The following is a 22,740-nucleotide window of genomic DNA, read 5'->3' on the forward strand; positions in this document are numbered from 1 at the left end:
AGAAAGCGAGCGAGCGGGAGCGAGGAGGGAAGAGTGGAGAGGACCGACGAGGCGCGCCAGCCGGAGCCACCTCCTTCCCGGCCGCCCCCTCCCCACTCCCCCGACACACACTCGCTCGCTCGCTCGCCGGCGCGCGCACACCCCCCGCGCCGGACCCGCACCTCGGCGGGCGCCACACACTCGGCAGCCCGAGCAGCGGTAGCCGCAGCGGGATGGAGGCGGCGCGCACTGAGCGCCTGGCAGGCTGGCCGGGGGCGCCGCTAGCCCGGACGGGGCTCTTACTCCTGTCGACGTGGGTCCTGGCCGGCGCGGAGATCACTTGGGACGCGACAGGCGGTCCCGGGCGCCTCACGGCCCAGGCTTCGCGGCCGCCGCCGTTGCCGCCTCTCTCGCCGCGGGCAGTGCCGGGCCAGTGGCCGGAGGAGCTAGCGACCGCGCGGAGAGCTGCTGCGCTGGGGCGCCGGCCGGGACGAGAGCTGCTGCCCCAGCAGGGCGGCGGCAGCGGCGGCGAGATGCAGGTTAAAGCCGGAGAGACGTCGCCGGCAAGCGCGCGCTGGGGCCAGGGCATCCCAGCTCCTGGCAAGCCTAGCGGAGCGAGGAGGAGTCGCCGGGCGCAGCCCTCCAGCGCTCTGGAGCGTGGGGACGCCCGGGCTACTGCCCCGGCCGATGGTTCTAAAGGAAGCCGCCCTCTGGCCAAGGGTTCCCGGGAAGAGATGAAGGCTCCGCGGGTTGGGGGCTCGGCGGCTGAAGAGCTCCGGCTGCCCAGCACCTCGTTCGCGCTGACCGGGGACTCGGCCCACAACCAAGCCATGGTGCACTGGTCGGGACACAACAGCAGCGTGAGTACCCACCCGGCGCCGGATCCTGACAGCAAGGGGGAATTGGGGACGGGATCGAGGGACAGACAGTTGCTCGGGGGTCGAGACAGAGAGCGGGGGGCGCCTCGACTTTTAGAGAGAACAGGTTTGTCTGGCTCCCCCAACGCCCCCAACAGGTTAACGGAGTTTGTTGTAGGATGATGTGTGCGTTTGTTTACTGGAGACCCTAGGATTGGGGCCGCCCGGAGGGGGGAAGAGGAAGGGGTTTCTTAAAGATGGGGGGTATCTGTGGTGGCTTTCTCCCCTGCTCAGCTTGGAGAGTCAGTTTTCCAGTTTGGGGGGTGTTGAATTAATGGGTGAGGACAAGGGCTGATTTGAGGAGGGAGCCACTGGACAGACGGGCGGATTCCTGCGACTGCTTGGTCTCCCCTCACATCCCCGCTCCCGTCATGCGAACCCGCGAGATTGAGGCCACTGGGACTCCCAGACTACTGCTCGCCTTGGGGTCGCTGCTCTCCGTTTCAGGCGCATGGTCTGGCAGCCCAGGCGGGAGGCTGGGCCAAGTGGGCCCAAGCCTTGGCCTTCAGGTAACTCGGGTTCCTCCTTTGAAGCTCAGGCAGCTGCCCTGGAAAGCTGCAGCAGAGACGGTAAAAAAGTTTAAAGTGCGCGATGAAATTCAACACCCATTCCACACCTCTCGCCCTCTCTCATGCACAAGCACACATAAGTCGTGGAGCAGAAAACTCTCGTCTCTGCCACTGCGTCCTGCGCCACAAACAGCTCGCTGAGTGGAGTCGGGTCCCTGTGCAAAGCGCACCTCTCCACCCCTTTTCCCCGCCGCCAGTTTCCCCTGGACGCTGATGCACCGAGAGGTGGCGCCGATGAGCCCGCTCCGGCGACTCGGGCGCTCCGGGCTTGGCGCCCGACTCTGAGCATCGCCCGTCCCTGGCCCGGCAGCTGCAGCGGCCCGCAGCGCGTGCCTGGAGGGGCTCCCGCCACCTCGCCTGCACTAAGCAGCTGTGCAGCCCAGAGAAGGAAAGGCAAGGGACCACTCCCAGATCTTTCCCACTTCCCTCCCTGCCGGGATCGCTACTTCGGTCAGCTTTGCAAAATCCTTTCCTCTTCTCTGGCTCTCCCGTTCAGATTAGAACCTGGCCTTGGCTAGAGTATGAGCTCCGGGCAGAGGATGATGGATGTATATACAAGCAGCTTTGGGAAATTCATCTGATGGGAACGCATACGCACCACATTTTGTATTTCTCTTAATGACCAGCGTTTGAAAAGATTTCCTGGGAAATTTACCCCTTGTTTTAAGAGCCTGGGAGTGTTCAGGATTGGGTTGGGAAAATAGGAAAGCTAGGGGTTCACAGAGCACATCACACAGGCAATCCCAAAGTGCAGATTTCCTGGTTCTTAATGATACACAACATAGCGCAGGCAGCCCAGCCTGGGTAACAGATGCGGGGTTCGAAGGACGAGTTGGACTCCAGCTCCAAAGCAGCGCGGTGGTGGGCTTCATGTGCCTTCCACAAAGACGCCCCCAGCCTCGACCTGAACAGCTCTGTTTGGGGGCAGGGTGGGCAACGTGCCTCTTCGCAGGGTGGGTGACAGAGACTTACAAGTCCCCAGAGGACTTGGATGTATGTGTGTGTGGGGGTGGGGGCGGGGAGGTAATTCTCTGACAGCAGGGATTGTGAATCCCAACTTCATTTTAGTTTGATAATTAGGAAGTGTGTGTGTGTGTGTGTGTGTGTGTGTGTGTGTGTGTGTGTTTGGGTTCTTACTTGGTCAGGCGGTTGGATAGGATGTGTGGAAGTAAATGTATCCTAGGAGGAGGAGATGATGTCCTCACGTATCTATGGCTTTATTAATGCCATATTTGGGCAATATAAATTCGTCCTGCCTGAAGAGTTTTCTTATGTCTCTGCTTTTATTTTAAGGATCAATTTTGAGTGTTCACAAAGCCCCTGAAGATGGACTTTAGAGAAAATGCTTCCTACAATAGTAGTTGAATGTGCATGGTCTTCTCTGCCCATTTTCAGTGCAGCTGTGCAGCAGAGAAAGTGAGGGGCAAGTCTGGCCCATGTTCCCTGAGGAAATAACTTGTCAGTCCAAAGAGGTCAAGAGAGCCTGGGCACTAGACCAGCTGGGCTTAGAGTCCTTGGTGACAGTGATGAGACTGAGGCAATCCATGAATAGCCCCCAGGGATGTATTGCTTGTGCTCTTGGCCAGCCTTACTGCCCAAGCAAGGACAAAGCGGCACAGGTGGGTGTTGTATACTGTCCTCTCTCTCCAGTGCAGAGAGGGACTGCCTCTTTAGCCCCTAGGCTAAACCTGCCTCTTTTGACCACATTTTGTAGGCAATACCACAAAGAGAGGCATCTTTGATGATCAGCTCTGTGATGCTCTTTAAAGAAGATAGAGAAACATGTTAACATGGCCCTGTCTTTGAGAGACTTTAAGGAAACAATGCCGTAGAGAGTAACTGGGAAACCACTTTCAGCAACATTACCCAGTTGGTTTTTTCTCCTCTCCTCCTTTCCTGATGGCAGGAAAAGAAGGTGCTATAAATAAAAGCCAAGGTGAGGAGTGATGGGGATGATGAAACTTTGGTTTCATTATTGGTTTCAAAGTGGAGGGAGATGCCCCCAAGGCAGACCCAGGCTCATTTGACATGGAAAGAGAATTCCATCTTTTCTACTGGCTTCTGAAGTCTTAAACATGTCCTTCTTCAGGAGGCCACCAGTTTCAGTTTTAACACAATATGGCTTTTCCTGCTCTTCTTCAAACTGCCTTTGGTGAACCTGATTACTTGACATGAATTCCCTTTCGGGGACAGTTTTCAGTAGCCCTGTATAACTGAAAATTGAATGCCACTCTGGCAGGTTTACAATCAGGGACGTGGGGCCGGGCATGTAGGAGAAGGACCTTCAGCCCAACCACCCCATTGGTCCAGCATGTGCGCCACGGGCTTAAGATCCGAGGCTTCCAGCAGGTAGTTACTTTTGGTCCCAGACTGAGTAGAGATGGCTTGGGGGCCAAAAGAGGAGGTGCCCAGCAAGCCTGAGGCAGAAGGAGTCAGGAGGGAGGTGGGGTTTGGGTCCCACCTCTGACCACGTTTCCTTGCCAGACGTTCTGGATGGGAGGTGAGGGGACTTGGCCTTGGAGCCTCTGCTCTGTAGGAGCAATTTGCCATTCTTTTCTCTCCAGTTTTCTCCAGCTGGGATCCTGGTGATTAATGGGTTAGAGAGTGTTTCACAAACACCCAGAGGGAGCCCAGTCCCCATTGCTTACGGGGAAACAGAAAAACACATTATTCCGTCCTTTTCCTTGAAATGAAGGAAGAAGCCTCCTTGCTTGCTCAGTGAGTTGGCAAATGGCTCTGGAGAGTCGTGAAGGCACAGTCTGCTTCTGCACACCCCTTCCTCTTGGGGTTAGCCCTTCATGGGGACCCCCCACTCCCGGTGCTGCATCTTGCCCAAGACTCGTCCCTGTTCCTTTCTGGCAGCTCACTCGTGGTGACAGCAATTTGCAGGCTGCTGCCCCTGCAGTGTGTCTGCTTGGAATACTTGCCAGGTAGTTTTCAATTAATGTGCCCAACACTGCATCTTGGTGAAGAGAAACGGGGAGATGCTGATAATTCCAGGTCCCTGCCAGATGACCCTTCCCCAAGCACTAGAAGGTGCAACACACAGATGCTGCCAGGCAAGATTTCCTACCCTTAGCTAATTCAGCTGGACTGTGTTCTAAAATATTTACTCCTAATGTGCAAAATAGTGACAGATTTGATCAGATTAATTGTATTTCACTCACTGGAGCATCTAATTGTGGCTCCCAAACAGCTTTTCAAATAGCTTTTGGCTGGATTGCCTTGCCTTCGTTGTCCCCACTCGCAGTTCTTGTGTCACAATATCTTAATGCGTTTTGCCTTCTCGGAGGCTTAATAAAAGAAGCTTCCACAGAAGCCATTCTTCAGGGGTTTGCCAAAAAAAAAAAAAAAAAAGGTTTTTTAATTAATATTACAAGGGGAGCCATCTCAGTGGACATGTAGCTGGGAAATGCATCGGGACATAACAGCACTAATTGCTCCTGGTCACTGTCAGACTAAGGGACAGTGCGCAGAGGAGGGGCTGGGCGCAGGCTATTTGTCTGCTCTGTGATTTCTCTGATAGCGGGGTTACAGGGTGTGATTTGCTCCTCAGACCCTGCAATGATTTCCAAGGTGAGCAGAAGTTGTAAACTTCTTAAATAGGAGGCCTGATTTAATGATTGCAGAAATGCAGTGCTTGGAACTTGCTTTGTAGTTGGCAAATAAGGAATGCTGGAAAGTGGCCTCTGCATTTGTGTTGGGTTTAAGGAAAGGAGAGTTGGTGGCTCCAGTGGCAGGAGGGCTCAGGGGGGCAGAAGGGAGAACTGCTTTGCTTTTCCCTTGGGCTGTGGAAATCTATTGTCATTGGAGGAATTCTGGAACCAGATGATCTGTGAGTCCTGAATCATCCCATAAGGAGCAGAGAGGTGTGACAAAGTCAAAGAGACACCTTGAGATAGAAAGGTTGTCCCAAGGCCAGTGGTTTAGCCCAGGCTAGGTACACATTGGCCAAGTCACCTCAGGCCTGTGGCATGACCTACCTGTTAATTTCCTACTTTCTGCCTTCTGTTGGCCTGATGGCTGGCTTGAGACACTTCTCTTATAGGGAGAAAATGTCAAAGGATGATTAATTCTGTAGTAAGTCTGGGGAGAAAAGAGGCCTTGTGGAGGAGGAGGTGGAAAATATAGAATGCGAGTGCCTGGTGGGCCACTTTTGGTGAGTAGAAGTAGCTCTGTCGGATGAATCAAATGGGCTCACCATGTTTATTCCCCTAGCATCGTGGATGACTGAGAGAGGGCTCTGGCTGGGGTCCTGACTTTGTTGGTCGTCAGTGGGGATGAGGGGGCTCTGCCTTATGTGTAGTAGGTACTTGACAATGTTTGGCTAAGTGAGTGAATGAATGGCAGTCTCAAGTCTCAACAAGCAGAGGCTACAAAGGAATTAGAAATCGCTGTTGCCTGGGACATCAATGATTTTGTAACTTGACGGCTACTGTAATCAGGAGCATTTCATCCAGTACGTCTACATTCTAACTTGAGTGCCTTTGGCTTCTTGAATTCACATCCAAAGTCCATTATCCTGGCATTCAAGGCCTTTCACTGCATATGTCCTGGGTCTACTTCTCCAACTTTGAATTTGACTATTCCCTTATCCTCTCCTCCACTCCGGCCAAGGCAGCCTCTTCATCGTCCCAGTTAACTCCAGGCCTTTGCTCTTGTGATCTCCTCCACTTGGGAGACCCTTCTTCCTCCGTTAAAATGCACTCACAGCTCAGTTTAAGGTTCAGACCCAGTGGCTTTATGAAACCTTCCTTAGAAGCATTTATTTCCCTTTTTTCCTAGTTTACAGAATTTATAGACTATACCGCACATTTGATCACACATCGTTTAGGTTGGTTACCTTAGTCTTGTATTATTTGATGAGTGTTTTGAGAGTGAGGAATGAAATAATTAAGACAGCACCCCGACCTCCCGTCACCACCAAGTCTGAGTTCTGCTCTTGTCATGTGTGCTTTGCAATGTGTGGCACAGTGTCACACAGAGCCCAGTAATGCTGACCTGACCTGGGGAGCTGGACCATGCCTCAGCTGCAAGGGAGGGACAGGGAGGGGAGTCCATTATTTCATATATGAATTGTAACATAAGATTCAGAGGAATCTTTGCTCCATTTAGTAAGAGGATAGAAATAAATATTCCTCAACAATCCTGGCTGCTTCTTATGCACTTCAGAGATTGGATGGATACTCACACAAAATCTTCACCTGTTTGCTGAGTGTTTTGCTGTGTATGTGCCATTGTTCCGGGCACTGCAGGGTTGGTAAGGGTGTGACAGAGGGGAGACAAAGGAGGATATGACAGCATTTGCCTCGAGGTCCCACCAATATGCTTTGGATGTGAGACTGCTCTTCTGTAAAGTTAAATAACACATGACAACAAGACAGATGCCACGGGGTGATATGTGGTTAATTGTCAAGTGATCATTTCAGGCTATGAGCTCAGAGGAGAGACCATCACTGGAGGAGATGCTGTGGACATCTTAGACTCACAGAATGTCAAGGAAGCACACTTGGGAATTGTCTCCATCAGATCACGCGGCACAGAGATGAGGAGGGTGAGGCTCAGTCCGAAGCATGGCACCCTACAGCCTGGACCAACTCGTCCTTTTCTCTCGGAATAGCCATTCTCTGTTCACATCCGTCTCTCTTCTTTCTTCTCGGGTTAACAGAGCATTTTCCTTTCAAGAGGATTTGTGTACTTTCACTCAGGTCAGGTAGGGTGCTGCCCATTTTATAGGTAGGTAGTCTGAGGCCTAGGGTGGGTATATATGAGGCTACCAAGGGAGACTTAGGAATACATTCTTCCTTCCTGTGCTGGGGCTGTGCTCTACAGCCACCCTGCCCACCCACCAGAGAGGCTGCAGACAATAGAGTAGCAAGCCTGTTAATGCTGGACGAGCTGTATCTCACTAACTGTCGTTAATGGGGGCCTCTTGTGAGTCACCTTGCGGTTTGAGTTTCTGAGTGAATCAAGCCCGGTTGCATCACTGGGAACATTTTGCACATTTATTTTGATCAGTGTAGTTTGGGTTTAATTATTTATGGAAATGCTATTCTTTATAGTACACTAATAAATATGCTCTAGTAAATTTGGAAAAAGTGACGGCGTCTAAGAACTTCAGGGTTGCACATAGCCTTCTGCTGTTAAGTGCGTGCTGGGAAGCAGAGGAAAACATGCCTACTTGGTTGAGGTGAGAGGGATCTGCAGCGCAGCCGGCCAGCCGTTCAGGGCTATTGGTCAGTAAAACTGTGCTCCTGGCTGAGTAGGGGCCTGCTACTTGGCACCCGCTGGGAAAAAACCTAGTTTGGGGGAAAGGCTGGAAATAAAGCTATGTAGGATAATAAAGGATCCTATACGGTTGTGATCGTGGGATTATTTAGCGTGGGTATATGATACGACTGGTGTGAATTCACACTTAGGGAGGGTTTTCATCCTGAATGTCATCGTGTGTAGGATTTATTGAGAATGGATGTGCTAGGAAAATGAAACAAGGATGGAGACTAAATAGGATCATGGATCCTGGAGCCAGGTGCCTGGGATCAAATTCTGCCTCTGTCTCTTAACAGCTGTGTGACATTGGGCAAGTTGTTACCTTCTTTTTGCTATTTCTTTTTCTGAAAAGAGTGGGTGATGATATAGTACCTCTCACCTTGGGCTGTTGTAAGGATGGAGATTGTACTAGGCACAGTGCCTAAAAGAAGTGTTTGACCTATACATAGCAAGATCTCAAGGTATTTTTTAGATGGTGTAGTTGTTATTGTTCTATCTGGAAGGGGCTTTCCCTTCATTTTCAGATGGAAATGTTGACGCAGATGAAGGAGGCACTGCCTGAAGTTTCCCAGCGAGCTGGTGGCCAAGCCTTGGCTGGAATCCAGTCCTCAGCAAGAGGCTCATTTCAATCACCTCCCATATTCCATGTCCTCAGTCAGACGAGGTTTTGCGATGTCTGTCTTTTGTGTAGTGCTAAGGTAGACAGTGAAAGGGATCTAGAAGTGAATGCCTGGGGACCTGGATTCTTGAAACTCATACTCAGAATTTGTAATAGAAATGGTTAGCATCAGACTGGTTAGAATCAGGTTAAAGATCACACCAATTAACGACGAATAAGTGAACAGTTTTTCAAGGCTTTCATTGTGCGGCAGGTTAAGGGATCCAGAAAGATGCAGAGTAGCTTCTCTTGGACATCTGTGATGACAACTCACAGCTAATCATGAGTGACTTCTTGAAGGAAGTGCATGAAGTGCATAGCTTTAAGAAAACCAGAGAATATTGGGCTTCTGGGGCTAGTTGGTGAGCAGAGCCCGTTGTGCCAAAGACTTATCTACATTGAAGTCACGGGATGGACCTTGATGTTCCATTTTTCTTCTCCACCAGATCTCCTTCTCTGTCTTTGTGCCTGGAGTGAAATGGGAATATTCATGGCTAGAACTATCTGCAGAATATCTGCAGCCTCTTTCCCAGGATTATCACACTGGCAAAGTCCATTAATTATTTTATAGTTACCTATACCCACCAAATTGCAGGCTTGAGTTCCCCTTTAGCCTTCACCCTATGTACCAAGAGTGGAACCTGAGAACCCTATGTAGACACTAGAGGGAGTGTTGCCCTGGGAAAGAAGTGAAAATAAATAGGATGAAATACAGAAAAAATGCTGCACCAGGAATTGTTCCAAGGAGAGAAGATGAGAAGTAGCTTGCAAGTGTGTGGTGTGAGGAGCTGTAATACAACCCATGGATGAAAAATGTGTCGGCGAGAGGGCGGTTCAGTCCTGGGGGTGGGTGTCAATCATTTCATCTCTTCCTGAAAAGTCTGAAAAAAAGGAAATAGATGTTTTGTACCAGTATGTTCATTCGGCAGTTGGATATTCAACCTATTAGTGGTGGAACTAAGACTCTACAAATAGATGTAGGTAGAAGCGAGGCTCAGGCTTAGTTCTCCCATCTCTTCTGCATTTTCTCTCTGTATGCTTTCTCTTGTGTGTGGTGGTCAGCCAGTAGAAGCTCATGGAGTCGAACATAATAAACATTTTCTTAAATACATAAAACTGCCTCGATACACAATGAGTGCCTTAGGAATCGGGAAGGATCTGGCCTGCTCTTGCTGCCTCCAGTCTGCACCCTGGGGACATCACAGCTGTCTCTGACAGGTTCTCAGGTCCCACACGCCTGACTCAGTCCTCTTAAGAGCCTTTTTGACATCTATGGAGAGGTAGGCAGTTTCTCATTCAAATAGTTAGACTCAGGTTAAAGATTACACTGCTGCATAAGAAATGAACTTTTTCTTTTTAAAATTTGTTCTCAGTGGGAGATGAAGAGCAATTACTGAGTTGAACATTTTTTTTTTTCAAGCCTAGAAAAGCGACTCAAGCTGCCATATCTGAATGTGATTACACATAGTCGGGGAACTTGTCAACAGTAAGAGTTTTGAGACCATGAAGCTGGGGATACAGGGAAACTTGTTTTTCCAGGGTGCTGGCGACAAAGGAGGGTGTTTTTAGAATCCGAAGACTTGATCATTTCACTGTGTCACTTTCAATATTGTTCATGCTTGAAAGCAAACTTTTGATGAGAAGATATCTTAAAACTCTAAGATGTCTTTTCTGTTATGAGAAGGTCCCCAAGCAAGAGCAACCTTGAACAAGTCTCCAAGCCTTAGTTTCACTGGCTATACAATGAGGGTAAAATACCAGACGTACAGGGTAGTTGTGAATCTTAGGGATGGCACATAAAGGGTCTAGCACAGTAGGCTGTTTTATTGGTTGAGAATGTTAGTTTTCATTGTCTGCCTAGATGGGAGATGGTGTAGGGTGAGTGTCTTCTTTTGTAGCACATCTGTTGGTACCTTACCCATATTCCTGAGCGCTTTCCAATTCTCTGCATGCTGGCCTGACTCCAAGCACCAGGGACTGTTTGCCCAGTGGCTTTTTCTGACCGCTGGAGCTGGCTTTGATTGCACAAGGCGAAGGCTGGAAAAGTCAGGAAACTGATGCCTGGAGGGAGTAGGGAGCAGTCACCTTTCAATGGCTGAACTCCCTGGATCTTTGGGGTGGGCTAACGCTGAGGCTTATTTCCTGCTCTGTCTCCCGGAGTTCTCCGGGGGATGAAGCCCCAGCGGCTACCGTGGTAACTCACTTGCTTTGTTATCTGCCTTCCATCCCTGTCTCATTCCCCCATTCCCCTGTCAGTGTTTCCTGGGATCAGGATCAGCCCCCGGATAAACTACTTAAATTCAAATATTTCTTTCAGGATATGTTTCTGGAGGAACCCTGTTATTTCTCAGTGTGTGACTTTGGGTTCTCTAGGGAAACAGAACCAATAGTGTGTGTGGAATTGGCTTATGCAGTTATGATGGCTGAGAAGCCCGAGATCTGTAGCTGGCCAGCTGGAGACCCAGAAAGGCCAATGGCATAGTTCTAGACCGAGTCCTAGGATCTAAGAGCCATGAGGGCCGATGGTGTGAATTTCAGATCGAGTCCAGGTCTGCGGGCAGACCGATGTCAAAGATCAAAGATGTGCAGAGAGAAAGAATTCCTTCTTACTCAGCATTCTATTCTACTTAAGCCTTCATTGATTGGAGGATGCCCACCCGTACTGGGGAAGGCAACTTGCTTAACTCAGTCTACTAATTCAAATGTTAATCTCATCCAGAAACATCCTCACAGACTCGGCCAGAATAATGTTTAATCAAATATCTGGGCACCTCATGGCTCAGTTAAGTTAACACATAAAATTAACCATCATGCCAAATCAGGAATTTTTTCCACACTCTTTTAAAATCCTGATTTGGGCCCTGCCACAGTAAGTGCTAGGTATGGCGAGGGAGATGGAATCACTGACCCTGGTTCCGAGGGGTCTTCCTTTTGGGTTGGCACTTTCTAGAGGAAAGCACCCCAGTCCAGGGTTATATTGAATGGCAGAAACTCAGTGTTGGGGCTTCTGGGGGGGGGCACGTACCTCCAGATTCGTTTCCACTGTTATTTTTCAGGGCTGAGGAGCCCACCTTACCCCAGGGCACGTGGTTGGTCTTCACAACACCCAGAGTTTCCGTAAAATTTGAACCTGTCCCTGCTGGCAGGTGATCTCCTGCCTAAGAATAGGGTACCTGATGCCTTTTTTCTTAGACTTCCTCAGGATTTTGGCATGAAGCAGCTGAGCTCACACTTGCTATCTTCCTTTCTAAGATAACATTAGTGAAGGACATCATGACATGTTGGAAAGAATGTTGGCCTCAGAGTTGGGAATCTCTGGATTTGGGTTCCTGATTTACATTAACTGTCTTCAACAAATCACCTGCCTCTCAGGTATAAGGAAATGAAGACCCTTCCAGGTGTAGTAGCTTAGCCTATGAATAGGAATTATGTGTGTGCTTTAAATGTGTGAATTATTGGTAAGGAGAGGGTCTGCAGCTATGATTAAAAAAAAAAACTGGAAAATACTTCTTTCAAGCATGCCTAGATTTGGTCTTAACCTCAAGTGGCTGTGTTTTCATTCATTCTTTCAGTCATTCAGTCAATAATTTGTTTGCTTAGTGTGATGCTGTTTAAGTTATTTGATTTTTCCGGGACTCAATGTCCTTATCTATACAATGAAAAAGTTGCAAAAATTGGCGCAGGCCCGTCTCGCCACAAACTAAATGTGATATTATGTCAATCCTTTCTTTGTGTGTGAGATGGGGACAATCCTATTTGCCCCCTTTATGTCACCGTTAAATAGTGAGATGCTGCACATGGAAGCATTTTGAAAAGAATAGGGGGTGATATGAACTCAAGGCATCAGTTTACCTTGCCTGTCCTTTATTTCCTTAGGAGCTGGAGGTCCTTCCCCAGCAGATTTGAGACCTCCTGCCTTCTTCTGCCCTCACTCAGTACAAACGAAGCACTTCCATTAGCACACATACTACGGTATTAAAAACCCCAAGATTCTCATTCCAGGCATGATGTACAATTTATTTCCAGTCACATCTGATATAATAAAATTCTCAGATGACAGTGTAATTTGGATGTTTTAAAAAAACATTTGTTCCAGGTCTTGACCTGTATCGATTGCTCTGCCTTCTTCATTTCAGATAATGTGAAGTTTTTGGGGAACACCTGCTATATGCCTGGTGATGAAACATGTGCAAAAAACCATGTGCTGGAGACTAGACTCCCCCCAAACTTACAGTTTTATGTGTAGGAAACATATATTGGGCAGATATTGCAGAGGTAGCATAAAATATATGCTAATTTAAACATGCTTAGGAAATAAATTGAACACAATCAAGACCACAGTGAATGAAAAGTAATACAAATGTTTAAAATCTTCTGATGGTTTTTATTCTTTGCAACAAAATCCAGTAGCGTGATTATAAATAGGTGTCATGTTCTATCACTCAACCTGTGTCACTTGACAAGGAGTGTCCTGAGCTTTAAGGTCAGATAGATTATCCTGTGTTCTGATAGTTGTTCAGAATTCTGTTATGTCAGTTTGGGATATAACTTGCTTGTAGGGCTTTTGGTTTTACCTTGTGTTTCTACTTGTTTTATTTTCTTTATGGAAAGAGGAAACATCTGCTATTTTGCCATAGTACTAAGATATTCAAGCTTTTTAGTTGTACTATTATTGGATATTCTAATTTGTACTGATTTCTTTCTTTCTAGGCCTGTTTCCCTTCTGTCATCTTGAGATTTCCATTTATTTTACTCCATTTACTTTACTGGATTAGTGCCTCTGGTTTTTGGATTCCATTCCTCTTTTTTGGGCTGCTTTTTATTTTTCTTTGGTATATCCTCAAGTAATCTTTTTCAGAGAGTACGTGGGAATGTCCTGGTTTATACCTGTTGTCCTGACATAATATTAATAAATTTAATTTAACTCTCAAAAGATCCTGGCTTGGATGATGAAGTGGATGGTCACCTAGTACTTAGGAGACAGCATTTTATTTTTTTTAAGTCTTGGCTTGTCTAAAATTCTGCTTTGCTCTCACATTGGCTTGATAGTTCATCTGAACATAGAAATCTAGGGTCAAAAAAAATTTCCCTTGGATCCGTGAAGTACTTAGATTACTTGGTGGTTTTGCATCCTCTGCTATTTGTAGAGTATATGTGTTTTCTCTTCCACTCAGGGACTGACAATGGTGGAAAAGGGGGCCCTAGCAGGGGATAACTGTGGCTTTGTTGGAATTTGTGATGCACAACCGTTTAAAGAAACCTGATGCATCAAAACCAGATTTATACAAAATGGGTAGTATGGTGTGGGGGATCAAATGCTCTACAGAGCAATTTGCCATTGACACTTATTATCCAAATACTTTTAGTAGAAAACTCAACCAAAAGTAAGTAGTTTTAGCTGCCTTTTAAAAATTTAAAATCACTTTTTAAAAATTTTATCAATATGCAATATTCAACAAATATTTGTGGAGTCCCCTCTATATGCCAGGCACTGCCGGGCTGTGAGTCTGTAGGGGTGAAGGGTGCTGTGAATGAGAGGTACATGATATTATCAGATTACATGTGGTACATTTAACTTAGGGAGGGCAGCAAGGAAGAAGCAGATGAGCTGAGATCTCAAAGATGTGCAGAGTTAGGAGTATTCTGGGCACATGGCTTTTGTGGCAGGGGGGAGGTATGGCAAGGTATCTGAAGGGGACAGGAAGAAGGACAGTGTGGCTGGAGCAGAGGGGCTGGGGGCTGATAAAAGATGCACCTAGATAGACAGGCATGGGCAGGAACCAGCAGGGCCTGTTGGGTCTGGGGGAAGGAATTTGTCCTTTAGCCTAAGAGCAAAGGGGTAAGCCATGGAAAGTTTAAAGTAGGAGAGTGATAAAATTAAATTTACATTAAAAAAAAATCTCTGACCACCTTATGGGTTGGAGGGAGCAAAGGACAAATGCTGAGAGACCAGACTGTTACCGTAGCTGCAGAGCATGATGGCTTGGGTTGTGTCATGAGGGATAGGTAAGAAGGAGCCCACTGAGGAAATATTTAGCAGGTGTAGTTGATTGTGTTTTGTCTCCAGTTCTTCACACCTCTCTATAGCTCCCTTTGTATTGGGCCTCTGCAGTGTCCTCTCTCTGTGGATGTTACATTTTTTTCCCACTTCCTAACCTTGCGTTTGACCTTGTGACTTGCTTTGGCCAACAAAAGAGGTGGAAGTGAGGGTGCACCTGTTCTAAGTTTGGTTATCAAGAGGCATCATGTGTTTCTACCTGTCGCCTTGCGTCTCTGCAGTGGCCATGACGAAAACATGCCCAGCCTAACCTGCTGGTCACAGGAGGAGGATAAGAGACAAGTAATGCACAGCCATTCCCAGCCAAGCCTCGCCTAGATCGGCCCAGCCCGGGCAGGACCAGCAGAACCACCCAGCTGAGCCCAGATATGATCAGCCAACCCCCAGCTGCCCTGTATAATTGTGAGAATAAGTGATTGAGATTTAGGTGGTTTATTCTGCAGCATTTTTACAGCAAAATCTAACTGATGCAGCGAGGTAAAATCAGCAGAACTTGAGAGATTCGATGTAGCCAATGTGTGGGAACATAATTATGGTGTAAAGTGAGGCGCACCTATATTTCAAGATCATTAGCCTCATACCTGCTCAGGGCTATACTTAAGTGTGTCTTTTTGGTGGTTTCCTGAAACTTGCCTCTCTTTACAGTTTATGGCTTCTTTTTCTGGAGCTAAATGAGGTGGGTCAGAATCATGGTCCAAAAGAATTAATCTTCCACTCTTTTTCCTTTTCATTCTCTTTCCAGCAGCCTAATCAGATTCCATTAGAGCGTTCAAGCTGAGTGGTCCTCAGGTGCTTCAACAGGGGCTTGAAGCCCTAACCCTCAGTGTATTCTTGTTAGGGTTGAAGCCAGTTTTTGCTCTGTGAAGATGGAGTTTCACTTAAAGAGGGGAGAAATGTGGGGCGAGGGAATGTCTTGGTCTTGACTGATTATTTAAAATGTATTAGTTCTGATAAAATATTTAGCTTTTGAACAACAAATTTAATATAGGGAATTGTGTTTTATTTATTAATGGCAGTTGCAGGGAGATTGGTAGGAGTTGTGCTAAAGTGCACTGTTGTGATTTTGCGAAGTATAGTAATTACTGTAATATTTTGTTGAATTATTAATATCTACTATGCCTGCAGGAACATGAGCTTCTGCAGTCGAATTCATTTCAAGATTGCCTTTTCCCCCTTCTGATTTTGTTTTGTGTTTTCTTTTCTTTCTTGTGCACTTACAATTTTTTAAGAAATGGAGTTCGGGGGGTGGCAGAGTTGATTATATTGTATGAAACACTGTGTTACACGGTAACTGAATGTAGGCAGGCTGTGGAGAAAAGCTCCAGGTCCCGGATGATTTTCCTGCTTCAGCCAAGCCCATTTGCAGTGGCAGATTGAGAGGTGCTGAAAGAATCACGTCTTGGGAGAAAAGGCTCATCAGTGTGTCTTTTTCAGGAGCTGAGATGAGGAGAGAAAATAGCAGGGAGGTCATGCGTGTGCACACATGAACGCTTTGTGTGCATGCCTCTCAGCAGAGCTGATCCTACCTGTAGATGAGGCTGGTAGGTGTTCCGGCATGTGTGTTGAAACAGCACTAGTCTCTTCTGTTAATTGCTTTGACAAATATTATTTAGTGTCTTTTGTGTACTCAGATGAGGTCATTGTGGATGATGGTGATGATGATGGTGGTGATAGCTTAGAGTTGTTACCTGAATGGGCTCATGCTGCAATAGACTCTGGATCTGGGTGCAAGTTTACACGTAGGAACGTTCCTCTGGGTCGTGGCTAAACTGAAATGGAAGACCAGCCTTCACGTGACCACCTCCCATCTTTATGAAATGGTGCAAGTCAGTCAACGTCTGAGACTCCAGTTTCCTCATCTGTGTAATAGTTGTAAGGATCAAAATGAAATCAAATATTTGAAAGGGATTATCAGCGGTACAGATATGTTTAAGGGAATGTCACTGTCATTAAATCATAGAAGTTGCTCATACTTGTGGTGTAATTGCGTGGGGAAGCAAGGAGGACTCTGTGCTTGATTTTTTCCCCACTCTGCCCAGAATATTCGCAATTAGAGAGTCATTTCTTATTCTCTCCAAGGTCTTCTTAAAATATAAATCATCCAGAGACAACATTTTAGAGCAGGAAAGAACACATAATGGTCTAACTATATATTTTTCCTGATATGGAAAATGTGGCCAAGAGAGATTGCGCAGTGCCCAAATTTATCCAGAGAGTAGAAGCGCCCACACCAGTGTCCAACTCCCTAACTCTCGGTTCAGTGCTCTTACTGCAACGCCCCAACTCTTGTTAGTATTCCATTAAGTTTTTAGTATACCCTAGAGGTTTTTTTCTCCCAGAAGGTAGCCTTGGGAAGAATAAAGAAGTTAGATGACTTGTGGAGAGACACAGGGGATGGGATCCCTTTAGGTAGGAGTAGTGCTGGGGTCAGAAGGACCTGGCTGTGAACGTTGGCTCCACCACTGACTAGCGAGCTCTGTGACTTGGGCAGATTTCTTGTCTGACACGCCCTTCTCTCCTTTATAAAATCGGGATTATAATCTTTATTTTGCACAGTTGTGAGGATTCAGTGAGTTTACAGTGCTTGGCAAGGTAGAAGATACTGTAACATGGGTAAGAAATGGTTATTATTAGATAACGAGAGGTCCTAAGATTAGCTTGGTCTCCCTCACAGCAGGTGTCCCTCCTGCCAGCCACTCTTTTCACTGGCAGTGTGGGTGTGTGTTTTAAGGAGAGGGGAAAGCTTCCCACACTATCCCTTCCCTAATGCTCCTCCGGAGACACCTGCACAGTGGGGGACACTCCTTTGCTGGCAAGAGGATGAGCCCAGACTTAACAGTAGCCCTTCCTTCCCTTTCATCTCAGACAGCAGCAGCTCCGGCCCCATTTTAATTTCCTTTAAAGGGGCTGGGGATGGCAGGAGGATGGGGATCAACATCTTCAAAGTACAGCAGGTGACTCTAAAAATGAGACGAATCAAAGCACCTGTGTCTACCGCTGCACATCTCTGTGTTTTAGGGGGACCCTTTTCTTATTTTAAGTTACAAGGTGGATTCCTGAAAATGGGCTTCAGTTTTTTAACTGAGAGTTTATCCTGATTCTAATAGTTCCTTCTGAACCCCTTAGGAGCTTAGGAGGACCCGTTGTTTCTTGTGAGTTTAGGGCAAGGAAAGCATGGCCACCCATGGGTTGATACTTGAGTAGAGCCCAGAATTCCAGGGACAGAAGGAAATCTGAAACTCCCAGAGCCTGGGTCAGTTCTCAGGCATAGGGGCTGGGCCAGTGTTAGCCTAAAGCAAGATAAGAAGCACAAGGGATGCAGGGAAGTGCTTCAGCTCCTCTTCCTGGCCCTCCCCCAACCCTCTGCCCAGCACCCTCCACTTTCCCCGCTCTTCCTGCTCTAGGAAAAATGGTCTAAAGTCCCTCTTTTACCTGTTCAATTCTTTTTTCCCAAGTCTTCATATTTAAATTTTTTTTTTTTTTTTTGAGACAGGGTCTTTCTCTGTCACCTAGGCTGGAGTGCAGTGGCCTCATCACAGCTCACTGCAGCCTTAAACTCTTGGGCTCAAGTGATCCTCCTACCTCAGCCTCCGAAGTAGCTGGGACCACAGGTCCATGACAGCACAGGCTAATTTTTCTATTTTTTGTAGAGACAGGAGTCTTGCTCTTGCTCAGGCTAGTCTTGAACTCCTGGCTTCAGCCTCCCAGAGTTCTGAGAATATAGGTGTGAGCCACTGAGGATTAAAGGCCTCATACTTAAAAAAAAAAAAAAAAAAAATTGACCTCCTAGTGGTGAATGGAAATCTTCCACCTCTGTTGGGGCCCATTTGGGTTGGTGTGTTAGAAATGAGGCCTCCTGAAATAGAGCCTGTGCTTTTTGCCTAATTTTTCCACCTTCAGGGCTGGCATCAGGGAGAGGTAGGCTGGCGCCACTCCTGGCCAGGGAAGCCCGTTTCCTGTCTGACTTATGCCTGAGCCTGGAAAAGCTCCCATGAGGTGAGAGCCGAGGGCTCTGGCCGAAGGCTGGCGTCTGTCTCTGTGTTGGTCAAATGCTTCTGATGATGGATTTTTCTGTGTTTAAGGGGAGGGGCAGCTGGGGAGAGCTTTGCTCTGTTCCTTCCTTTTCCTCCTTAAATTCATTCATTCCTTTAAAATATATATGACATAAAATTCGCCATTTGAACCATTTTTAAGTGTACAATTCAGTAGCCTTGGGGACAGGATGTAACCTTTGCTGAGGCTGCCCTGTGCCAGATGCCAGTTTGGGTGCTTTATTTGTGTCATCTCGTTTTCTGCTCATATAGCAACTCTATGAGCTGGGGGTTGTTGTTGTCTCTGTGTACAGGTGAGAAGACCGTGAGGAAGAGAAGTGAGATCGCCAGGATCATGCAGCTGATGGGCTTCAGAGTAGGGAACGTGGCAGAGAAAAATGCCCTTTGAAGATGAAAGGTCGTTGAGTCTACTGTATTATTGGCATCCTAGAGTTTGGGAGTGGGGATGGGCCGAGAGAACGAGAGCAAAGGGCGAGTAGGGTGTGAAGGAGGCCAGCTTTTATTTCAATCCAGAATGACATCATTTGATGAAAATAATGGACATTTGGGGAGCTCTCCTCGTGTGCCACATGCCGAGCTGTCACCTTTGCATTCAGCATCTCATCTGATCCTCATAGCGACACCGTGAAGTTTCTACTATTATGAGCCTTATTGCAAACATGAGTAAACAAAGGCAATTTGGAGTTCAAGACCTGGCCCAGGTCGCACAGCTGGTGAGTGGCTGAGCTGCAAGTCTCATGCAGACCCCCTGGCTTGAGAGCTCCTCCCCTGCTCGCTGCGCAGCCCTCTCCTCCAGCTCATCCCAGAGGGAGAGCGAGGCCCCGGCAATGTGAGGTTAAACGGCTGATCCCACCAGGGCTAAGATGGGTTTTCACCTCCGAGGCCTCTTTTCAATTAGACCATCCTGTTCTTTTCTAGAAGCCTTCACTGAGTACTTCTACTTACATTTTGGTGTTTCTAGGCAGAGAGCAGGAGGAATAAAAGCTTGGAGGTAACAGGAGGGTTTGGAGAGTGGGAGAGGCAAGAATGAGATGGGGCCAGGTTCCTGCTGGCAAACTTGCACTTTATTTTTGTAGGCATGGGGCAATCGTTAAGTAATTTAGAGCAAGGGAAACACATAATTAGCCATGACATTGATCATTCTCAAAACACCACCAAACCCATTCTCCATAGTTCGTGGGAGGAAAAACACAGGCTCAGAGAGGTACAGCAGCTTGTCTGGAGGCGCCCAGCAAATTGTCAGTGGAAGCAGAAGCAGAAGCCCACACTGTTGTCTCTCCTACCAGCTCTGGCAGCTGCTGGCTGCCTTCCTTTCACTCTGCCTGTTCCCTTCCCACCTCTTGCCCGCTCCCTCCTGGCACAGTGGAGTCCTCTCCATCATTAGAGCAGCCAGTGGGGTTCTGCTGTAATTAAAGGAAGCCAACGGGGAGAAGCAGAGCAGAGAAGGGAAAAAAGGCAACCACCAACAAAACATCTTGTTTCCCACACAAACTCCCTAACAACTGCTGTCTCCCGCCTTTCCTGGGATCCTGCTTGCTTTAAATACAGCAGAGGGAAACCCCACAGGATGGTGTGGGAAAGCAGGTTATTAAGTTGCCTTCAGGCTGCCAGAGTGGGGATTTACTCTTTTTCTTGTCCTTCCTACCCTGCAGTGCAAAACTGATCAAATATTAAGAGTTGAAAAAGACCTCAAAGGTCATTTAGTTCAACTTCTCCTCCAAGGCAGGGTTCCCTCCATTCACCTCCCCACCCCCGCCCTGGTATATCATCTCTGACACCTTGTTACGTGGCTCCCACCCTCCCCAGCTCCCCGAATTTGCTGGACCAAAGCTCGGGTAGGGATGGGAAGACACTTCTACTAGCAAAAAATTGGCCATCCCAGCCTGTTGTCATTTATGGCAGTGACTCCGGAAATGTCTAATTAATTCATTTATCCAATTAGCCCCTTGCTCTCCGAAATGCATTTTCTTGGTTGCTGAGCAACTAGGACAGACTTTCAACACATGCCTGCTGCTGGGGAATGAACCAGGAGTTTTTTCCTTCACCCTGGCAGCCCCCCACTCTTCTTTTCCCCCTTTTTTTTCTGATGCAACAGTAAAGAACATCTTCACCAATCCTCAGCCTTCTCGCCTGCCCCAGACCTCTCTGAATGTGCTTGCTGCCTGCCTTAACACATTTCCAAAGGTAACTTTTATGTCAGGCATTTGTCATGGACAAGGAGAGTGACAGGATATACTGGTGCATGGCGATCGATGCCTTTGCAAAATAATGGAATTAGCCTGGCTCAGGCAGGACTGGGAAGAGCTTTGCTGGTTGTGGGGTTCGTGGGCCTGGCTAAGGGTAGGCTCACAGGTGTTTGGGAAGAGGGGGCAGTCTGTCTCGGGGTGACATTGCATTAGCAAATGCAGCTTGACTGGGCGGCGATTCCACCTGTCTTTCCAGTGTGTCCTGCGTGAGGAATTGTCAGCTAACCCCAGCTTGGTGTGCATTGTGAACAGTACACAGGAGGGAGGGTTTTCAGGTGAGATTAAAAGGGACAGTATCAACCCAGGGGGGCAGCAAAGTGCCTTGAGGAATCATCCTTAAAGGATAACACTCTCCTATTTAAGGATGTGAAAATGCCACAGGCTCCTTCGGGGGGTTAGAATGAGAAAATGGAAGCTCAGGGAGGATAAATGGTTTGCTCAGTGTGTCACAGGCGGAGTTGGAGTCTCCAGAGTCCCAGGCCTTCTCACTGCACCTTGCATTGCTCCTCTTAGATCTCTTTAAGGGATCTTTGTCCATAAAATCAGTCACTTGAGTGACTGAAATTTACTTTTAAAAATTAGCTTTATTCTGGAATGCATTCTACCAAGTGAAGTATCCCAAGAATGGAAAAACAAGCACCACATGTACTCATCATCAAATTGGTATTAACTGATCAACACATAAGTGCACTTGTAAGAATCACATCTATTGGATGTCGGGCGGGGTGGGGGGAGGAGGGGACGGGTATATGCATACACAAAGAGTGCGATGCGCACCATCCGAGGGCCGAACACACTTGAAACTTGGACTTGGGGGGGGAGGGGAGGCAAGGGCAACATACGTAACCTAAACATCTGTACCCTCATAATATCCTGAAATAAAAAAAAATTAGCTTTATTTTGGAATAGTTGAAGTTGGCAGTGAGTGAAGATTTGCAGAGCTCAAGGGCGTGGCTTCTCTCCCCTGTTCACCTTGGTGTGTGTGTGTCGCAGATGCTAGCGGCATGTGCTCAGGCCCAGTATTCAAATTAGAATAAGGAACGGTCCCTTGTCCCCAGAGAGCCCTCACTGTAGTGGAGGAGAAGGACAGGTAAAGAGGGAGGGACCCCTTCTTGGCAGCATTGTGGAGGCATTCAGACAGGAGGATCTGGGCCATTTGCCCTGGGCCCAGATCTTACAGTGAAGGGGTTCTGGGGGTAGGGGGAGGGGGAAGGAGACATTTCTGGCCAAGAGGACAGCATGGGCCAGGGCAAGGAGCCATGAGAGATCGTGGCATGTTCGGGGACTGGAGAGTGGCCTGGAAATGGAGCTTTCAGACCATCTGGCTTTTCTCTAATCCGTGGTAGATGGTTTGGTGCTGCCCACACCAACTACTGGAAGATGCTGCCTGCTGCTCTCCGGAATAATAAGAAAGCACAGTTATCTCTATGCAAGTGTCGGTATGAAAAAGCATATGTCATGTTTCCTGGATGGAAATGACTTCCCTTTGAAGTCAGTTCATAAATAACGATGAAGGCCAGGAAAGTACACACACACTGCACATGTATTTAGCTACTGCTCTGGACTGTCCTCTCGGGGAACAGAGCCTTCAGAAAGCCAGCTGCCTAGAGAAAGAAAGAGGGACTATGCATTGTCTAAAGCTCTGGCTTCCAGAGCCTCCTGTGGGATCAAGGAAGACCTTTTACGGAAAAGCACCTGCTCCTTGGCACGCACAATTGTGGCAATCACTCAATCACTGCAATTCCAAGGGCTAGTGAGAGAAGGAAGCAGTCTGTGACAAGGTCTTCCCTGCCCAGGTCTTTCCAAGATAACAGATGCTTCTTTACTTTCAAGCGTTGCCCATCAGGGTCAAGTTCTTCCTCCAGCTGTCCAGCCGCATTTCCCTGGTGTCAGGCATTCTCTCCCTGAGGCCAGGCTTGCTTTTAGAGAGCCTAAAGATGGCAGATAGCATTAGGGGGTGCTTCGTAGTTCAAAGTCTCCTCTAAGAATTT

The 22,740-nt window shown here is 47.6% G+C and overlaps 1 protein-coding gene across 1 annotated transcript in view; it reads left to right on the top strand.

Annotated features, from left to right (window-relative positions):
* The first annotated feature begins 16 nt into the window (after positions 1–16).
* The window catches only part of SORCS3 (sortilin-related VPS10 domain containing receptor 3), a 624,980-nt gene continuing 602,256 nt past the window's right edge, over positions 17–22,740 (top strand). Inside the window, exon 1 of the mRNA XM_012661662.1 lies at positions 17–839. Within this exon, the coding sequence (XP_012517116.1) occupies positions 213–839 (627 nt within the window). The 5' untranslated portion in view covers positions 17–212. The remainder of the gene's footprint in view (positions 840–22,740) is intronic.

The sequence above is a fragment of the Propithecus coquereli genome, unplaced genomic scaffold, assembly GCF_000956105.1.
Source record: "Propithecus coquereli isolate 6110/MARCELLA unplaced genomic scaffold, Pcoq_1.0 Scaffold73, whole genome shotgun sequence".
NCBI classification, from domain to species: Eukaryota; Metazoa; Chordata; class Mammalia; order Primates; family Indriidae; genus Propithecus; species Propithecus coquereli.